Source organism: Gekko japonicus, unplaced genomic scaffold (assembly GCF_001447785.1).
Source record: "Gekko japonicus isolate JY-2015 unplaced genomic scaffold, Gekko_japonicus_V1.1 scaffold144, whole genome shotgun sequence".
Lineage (NCBI taxonomy): Eukaryota > Metazoa > Chordata > Lepidosauria > Squamata > Gekkonidae > Gekko > Gekko japonicus.
This window is the reverse complement of record NW_015162478.1, coordinates 802,511-810,525: the sequence shown is the minus strand read 5'-3', so window position 1 is coordinate 810,525 and position 8,015 is coordinate 802,511. Positions and strand designations below refer to the sequence as shown.

Genomic DNA, 8,015 nt, shown 5'->3' with positions numbered 1-8,015 from the left:
CTGCTGAACAGTACACAAACTTTTTCTCTCTGTGTAATGCGCTTGAGCTGGATGGCCCAGGCTAGTCCAATCTCCTTGGATCTCAGAAACTAAGCAGGGTCAGCCCTGGTTAGTAGTGGGGTTGGAGGCAACCAAGGAAGTCCAGGGTTGCTACGCAGAGGCAGTCAATGGCAAATCTTACCGGGTCACCCTAAGTCAGCTGTAACTTGATTTCACTTTCCATCACCTCTGTAATGGCATGCATTTTGCTAGTCTGCAATAAAAAACAAACTAAAATAAGACATACAGAATAATCTGATAAACATGCATGCAAAGTTGAGGGAGACTGGCGCTTTTAAATTGCATTTAACCATCTAGAACTAGAGGCCTAATGCTGGCTTTCCTGTTCTGTGAATTTGGCCTTTTTGCATCAGGAATAAGCCCTCCCTGTGTTCAGTGTCCCTCCCTCAGGCAAAATCCCTCCCATCCCCCTGAACTTCAGTTGGACAACTCAACCATGGTCCCATTCACATGGAGAAGTTGCCGCGCTAAAGACACGGATGATAGGCGGATTTTCGGTGCGCGATCACACTGCAACATCTGGGAAGCGTAGTACGCTCGTGGCTAACCTGTGGCTTCTCGCCGAAGATGTGGAGTAAAAAACTACCACATACGATGTACTAGTTTCCAGAAAATGCGGGGCAAGGGTGGGCGTCTGATCACGTTTCCGCTTGAATCCTATGGCATCTGGCGCCCGTCCATTTCCCGTCGCACACTGGATGTGGTTTTTTTGTAAGTCTCCACAGGGTGCGCACAAACGATCGTGCGCATGTGCAAATTTTGGTGTGGAAAAAAATTCCCGTTTGCCACGGAAGTGGCGCCTAGTGATTGCCGGTGTGATCACGCCATTCCGCTTCTTTGCCGCGCTGCAGGATAGCCGTGTGATCGGCACCTAACGGCCTAGCCACGGGACCTCGACGGGACATGTGATCGGGCTGCCGCACGTTACTTTGCTCCGGGGCAAACAGCCACACTTCCCCCCCCCCCCGCATTTTCCTGCCCGTGTGACCAGGACCTATGTTGAGCATGCTTAACACTGATCGGTGTTGCCCTGAAAACAAAGTCTGAAAAGTTAAAGGGGGGTTGAAATGAGCTTGAAGATGGATGCAAACTTGAAACTGTGATTTGTAAATTGCCTTGAGCCTCGAGGAAAGGGGGGGGGATATAACTAGTTTAATCAATAAAGAGAGCTCTGAGAGCCTTCTTCACATGCAGTCTGAGCCTATCTCCAAGTGTGAATCGTCAAGTGTACCAGAAAATCGAGTTCTGGTCAAACAGCTTCAGTCTGGCTCCTCCTCACTGGCTCCTCCTCCTCACTGGCTCCTCCTCCTCACTGCCTCCAGACATCAACTGTTAGAACTACCAGCAAATCAAATGCTGCCCTTCAGTCTTGCCCCTCCCACTGGCTCTCCTGCATGCTGCTGGTGCCTCCCCCTCCTGCCCACTGCTGCCACCTTCTCTGCCTCTGTGTGGGATGCTTCATTAGCTTTCCCAGTCAGAAGATGCAACCCTGAGCAGAAAGGATAAAGTTCGAAGGGGACAGTTGAAACCAAAGACCTTCACTTGATGTATTGGTATACTTGACAGTTCTGATTCAAAAGGCCAGAGCTCAGAGCACTTCCTGAAAGACGATCTCTTTCTGTCTTCTCCTCCTTTCAGCCTAACTGCAGTATAGGCCACTTCATCACTTACTTACTGCTCATGGTGAAGGGAGTAGTTAGGGGTGGATCCTGTTAGCCCAAGACTCTCAGTGGACTGAAACTGCTTCCCAGAAAGCAACTAGTGGATGGGATTGGTTATCTAGTAGGATACCGTAGCAAAACGAGTGATTGTGCTGACGTACATGGAGAACAAGTACAAGGGTGCATCATTAAAATAACAAAAACTTTCTTTGTTCCATAAGCACTCTTTGGATACCGCAGAAGAGACGTTGATAGCCTCCCTCTGAAACCCATTAATGACGCCGATGTTTATGAAATGCAGATCTCAGAGGGGTGAACATTACAGCCTGTAATTGTCCAATTTGCCAGCTTATCACATCCCTCGGTGCCTTTGGTGCCTTAGAAGGCCTAGCTTCACAACTGTGTGAGCTTCGGGAAGGCTGGGCGGGCCGAGCAGCACCCTGCATTGTTTTACTTGAGTGAGTTGTTCTAGCAAAAGGCCCCCAGGGCAGATTACGAATCGATATCATGATGCAACGCCCTCTGCGAGAATGACCATTAATGGTTGTACTAATGTGCAATGCTAATTAGATGTGACCGTACCTTAATTGCAGCGCAATTAATGAACACACCTGGGATTGGGACGGAGCAAAAAATCCTGTTTACGAGTGTGCAATTTCTGTCACTGAAAGTTTCCATTAGCTTCTTCTATGATGGAATTTCCCTGTAGGTTAATTTCAGCTTTAGTTCGTTTGCCGACAGAAGGTCTTAAATTTTTTTACTGCAGAACGTCCCAGTGGTGCCAGTTTCTGCCTGCGCTTCACAGGCTTTCATCTGTCACATGGAACTCCTTTGGAGAACCCACCCTTGATAAGTTTCTTCTAAAACCTGTGGCAGATGCAAACTCACCCAAGTGAAAATCCATTTGGTATGAAAATGGCAGGTGTGGTTTCGTGATAAGGCAATACTCTCTAGCAAATGGGCTGCATGTTATATTCAAGGATATTCTCTTCAGCTAATCTTCGGGGGGGGGGGGTTGGAACAGAATGTATGTATACCTCAACTAGAGCTACACCAGTTATTCAGCATTTTCAGTTTCCAGTTGGAAACTAACAGCTTCAGTAGGATAAATTTTATTGCCCAAGGACACATAGATAGTGTAAATACTCACCTCTGCTTGGGGTCCTGTCTACCTGGCAGTTGCTGCTTTGACGTCATATGAACATGTAAAGGCATGCTCTGCCGGGCGTACGGTTGAGGCAGCAAAGTTTCCATCTGATTTGGCCTCCCCCAGCCCCCCTCCCAGCCATTCACTGCACTGTGTTCCAGCTTTTTACAGACACACAGCTTGCGCAACCTCACCTGGTTAAATTGTATTAGTGCCTATGTCGCCATCTGATTTTATCTTTGATTGCTATTATGTTAAATTGTTTTAATAATTAATGATACTGTTTTTAAGTCGTCGTTACCTGCCCTGAGCCTCGTGGCACAGGGGAGGGCGGCCTAGAAGTCTAATTAAATAAATAAATAAATATGTCTTATACTGGCTCAGGTCACTACAGTTTCATGTGACAGGATGGAGCTCACAGGCGATCACTCAAATTCTGGTTTGCTTGAACAAATGCTGGTTTCACGGCCTTCTCTCTCTACCAGGTCATTTAGGAACAAACCTGGATTAAAACAGGATCAAGCCAGCATGTTTCGGTTTATGCATCACATAAAACCATAGTTAGGACTAAATGTGAATGATAAACCAGCTTTGGATCCTGGGCCGATGGATCAGACCTTAGGTCCATTTCACCCAGTATTGTCTGCTCTGTCTACATCTCCCCAGAGACTCCATGAAGATAGTTTTCAGGTGGGTGGCCATGTTGATCTGCAGTGCAAAAGCAAAATTTGAATCCAGTAGTACTTTAAAGAGCAACAAAGCTCCCCAGGGAGCTTTGACTCTTGAAAGCTTATACCCTGGAACTCTTGTTGGTCTTAAAGGTGCTACTGGACTAGGGTTGCCAGGTCTTACCTGTGTCCAGGTGGGGGACTCCAGCCCAGCTTCCAGGGTCTCGCATATGCGCCACAATGAAATCACCCGGAAGTGACATCTTTGTGCCAGGCATGTCATTCAGGGGATGCTCTAGCATTTGGGTAAAAAAATTCTATGGTCACCATAGAGTTTTTACCCAAATGCTAGAGCATCCCCCACACAATGTGCCTTCTCAATTACGTTATGTCCAGGTGATGTCATCATGTCAGGTGCAGTGGGGCTCTTCAGAAGCAGGTCTCCCTCAGCAGATTGGGGGCCCCAAAAGTGGGGCAAACCCTGCCTTCGGGGGGATGGCAACCCTTTACTGGATTCAGATTTTGTTAATCAAATTCCAGTATTCTGGAATGTCCAAATGCCGGTGCCTGGGCAAACTGGTTTCTTCACACAAACCAAGATCCTACACCAGGACACCATTAGAACAACAGGGCAAAATGGAATTTAATCGAAGGTGTGCTGTGCTTCATGTGAGGAGGAGAAAGGAGCTTGCGGGCACTGGCAACAAGCTGAGCTGACACCTGTCATGAGGGAAGGTTTGTCATGACCTCTGAATGCAATCTTATTTGGGCTGTAGCATAATCTGATGCCTAACAAACCAGAAATCCTTTGATCATCATTTATTTAGCTGCGGTTATCCCTGAAGGAAGAATGGTTTTTAGGTAAACAATAGTGTGTTAAAAAACAATTAAGTGATGTCTTCCTGGAACTTCAACACAGTCTGAAAACAGCCAGCCTCCTAAGCAGGGCGTGCAGAATATTTCAACTGCAGTTCTAGAAAGGCGTCATAGCATAGGCAGGGGAAGAAGTATGGGCGTGTCCCAGACCCATTTTATAAATTTTTATTTCACCAGCAAAAGGAGCAAGCCTGTTTATTGTGGCAACTTGACTCAACAGGCAAGTGATTGGATGCAGTAAAAAAACATTTGGCTCAGTCACCAGATTAAAATTTTTCAAAGTTGCATCGAGGCGTTTAGAAACATTTCACTTCTACTTTCAGACACATGGACGAGGGGGAGGGAGTTCCCATCAACACAACTTGAGTAGCAGGCCTGGACTCTATTATTGCGGGGGGGATCACATTTTGGGATGCTCCATTATATTAATAAACTCCCTGAAACAGAAAACCGGCCCAGCAAGGAAAGTGGAGGACTAGACCTTTCCTGCTGTGTGCGAGTTTTCTGCTTGTGTGGAGTTGGGTTTTTTTTTTTTAAAGAAAAAAGTGAAGAAATATTAAAACCTGGAATCCGCCACCTGCCATCTGAAGTGGGGGGAGCCCATTCTCCCATCTCGGGGTTCTGCCCCATTATTACCCATCCACATTTGTGAGGTAGGTTCAATTCCCCCAGCTACCCTGAAATGCTCTTTTTCTATCGGCTACTGTTCCCAAGCAGCATTCCCATATTACTAGGGCGTTCCATTGGCTGCATCTGTGCTTGTGTCTCTCTTTGTCCTGGACAACCATGAGTAGAGTTGCAGCTTTAGAAAACAAGGGATGGGAAAGCCCCCCCCCCTCCAATGTAATTCAAGCGCCAGCAACATGTAAAGTAGGCTGGGACTCCATTCAGTATTTCCATAAAGAGAGTACATTATTTGTTTTCTTTATTTAAATGTATACCCTGCCCTCATAAGCCCCCCCCCCCCCCGGGCAGATTGAAACACACATCATAAAACCACATCTTAAAAACAACTAAAACTAACAAAAACACATCATTAAAACAATTAACTAGAGCTAAGATTTTTTAAAAAACCCAAAATATTAGGCAGGAAGGAGGGATTACTGTGGGAATGCCGTATGAAACAATGTAGGCATTTCATTGGGAGAGGAGTCCGTTTCTTCTCAAGTGGTGTGTGTAGGTGCCATCAAATAACTTCCAACCTATGGTGACCTTGTGAATTAGTGACCTCCAGAACGCCTATAGATAACAGCCTTGCTCGGTTCTTGCAAACTGAGGGACTTTGTGGCTTCCTTGATGGGAGTCAATCCATCTCATGTTGGGTCTTCTTCTTTTCCTGCTGCCTTCAACTTTTCTTAGCATTATTGTCTTTTCCAGTGACTCTTTTGCCTTCTCATAATGTGACCAAAGTAATATAGCCTCAGTTTAGTCATTTTAGCTTCTAGGGAGAGCTCAGGCTTGATTTGATCAAGAACTCAGTTATTTTTATTTTTGGCAGTCTGCGGTATCCGTAAAACTGCCCTCCAGTGCCACGTTTCAAGTGACCCTTTTCACGTGTGGCTATTTGTTTAAAATATTTATTACGCCCCCGTCTTACTTCTTCGCAAGCTCAAGGCAGCCTAACAAAACAGCAAAAGCGGCAAGATCAAAACCATGGTGAGTCACTGAGGTAGTTAAAACCCAGAGCAAACAGTGAAAAGCCAATATGTGCTGTGTAAAGGCAACTCGCACATTTGAAACACAGCCTCATGGAATGTCTAACAAGAGGATACTCCATTTTGATAACCACCTTTGTGGTGGAAAGAACATTCTCCCACGAGATTGCAGGAAACTATTAAGAGAAACTGTACTCTCTACACAAGGTGATAGTGTTCAGAATTCCCTGTAACTGATCTATGACTTTAGTTTTTGCGCTGTTTGTTTGTTTGACTCATTGAAAAAAAGGCTTCCCCCCTCCATTTCTTTCTTTATAGTAAATTAAAAACGCAGGGTGTTCTGCTCTTTTCATATAGTCCAATTCATACAATGCTTCTTGTTCTGAATGTTTACAGAATCTGTATGGTGGTGGAAAGTGTCGTCAGGTCACAGCTGACTTGTGGCGACCCCGTAGGGTTTTCAAAACAAGAGGTGTTCAAAGATGGTTTGCCATTGCCTGCCACTGTATCACGACCCTGGTATTCCTCAGTCTCCCATCCCATCCTTGGTCTCCCATCCAAATACTGGCCAGGGCCGACCTTGCTTAGCTTCCAAGGCCTGATGAGACCGGGCTAGCCTTGGCCCAACTCTGTATTCAGAATCTGTATAGTCATGGTTATTGTATGAAGAAAAAGGGGGTCCTGAAGAAAGCTAACGGCGTTGTGTGTTTCATTTCAGGGCTCTTGCACATGAGAAGTTCACAAAGTAAGTTCTTGTTTGCTTGTGATTGTATGATTGCTTACAGTGTTTTAGTTAGGTAACAAAGGTTCATGGCGTACTGTTCTTTTTGCTTCTTAGCTCTGAGGTTCCGTAGAATCAGAACTGTAGCATTCACGTGACCCTGCAGACAGTGGCACTTCCCACACTGGCTGGTTGCTCCAGGTCGGATGCTTTGGGAAAGTGGTCCCCCCCCCCCCCGGCTTCCCCACAGCATCATAGCGTTTCTGTGCATCACCTGGCTTTCCCTCAACGTCACCGTAATCTTTGCCAAACCTGCTTAGCTGCATGGTTTTGGGAAAGATCACAGATCACAACAGAGCTGCTGCAGGTAGGTAAAGTTTGGATTTTCAGTCCCACCTTCCTGGACAGCAGCCATTTTTCCTGCCTTTGTGGCAGCCCCCCCCCCCCCCCCCCCCCCCGGGGGGCGGGGGTGCTTTTTGAAGCTTTTTTAAAAAAAATAAAAAATCAGCAATTGGCATAGTATATCAGTGTCCAATGCCTAGGCTTGCCAGCCCCCAGGTCCGGGTGGAGGATCCCCCAGATTCAGGGGCTTCTCCCCACTGCAGAGCAGCTGGCTGGTGGGGGAAACCCTTTCACCACACGACATCCCCAAGGTGATGACATCACCCAGAAGTGATGTCATCACTTTGGGGGCATTATTCTGGGACACTGGTATTTGGGCCAACTCTATGGTTTGAAGGCGGGAAAAGCTGTAGAGTTGCACCCAAATACCAGAGTGTCCCCTCATGATGTCACTTCCAGGTGACGTCATCACATCGGGGGACATTGCATGACTTCCCTGCCCATCCCCGAAACGCTCCCCACTGGAGCAATGAGCGGACCCCGGCACCCCTATAGTTGCTGGGTTTTGGTGATTGGCAGCCATAGCAATGTGGCTTCCAAAGGAAAATGTCGTCTTGAGGGAAAGCCCAGTGAAGCAGAGGGTCTTCAGAGCAGGCCGGCCATGGCAGTTACTGAGGTAATTCCTGCTAGGCTCTGAAGGCTCCCATTGTCCTGAAAGAAAAACGTTCCTGTTAAATCTTCTCAAATAAAAGTAAATTTAAAATCAGGATCCGTGGGGCCAAAAGCCTTGGAGACTACAAGCAGCGGGGAGTGATTCTGAATCCTCCTGGGATTCACACAGAAACTGCAGCGATCAGCACATTCAGAATGGCACCACGCTTTTGA

At 46.7% G+C, this 8,015-nt stretch overlaps 1 protein-coding gene across 1 annotated transcript in view; it reads left to right on the top strand.

Annotated features, from left to right (window-relative positions):
• CMIP (c-Maf inducing protein) overlaps nucleotides 1-8,015 on the top strand; it is a 208,647-nt gene that overhangs the window by 186,424 nt on the left and 14,208 nt on the right. Inside the window, exon 12 of the mRNA XM_015405806.1 lies at nucleotides 6,786-6,812. Coding sequence (XP_015261292.1) covers nucleotides 6,786-6,812 — 27 coding nt within the window. The remainder of the gene's footprint in view (nucleotides 1-6,785; nucleotides 6,813-8,015) is intronic.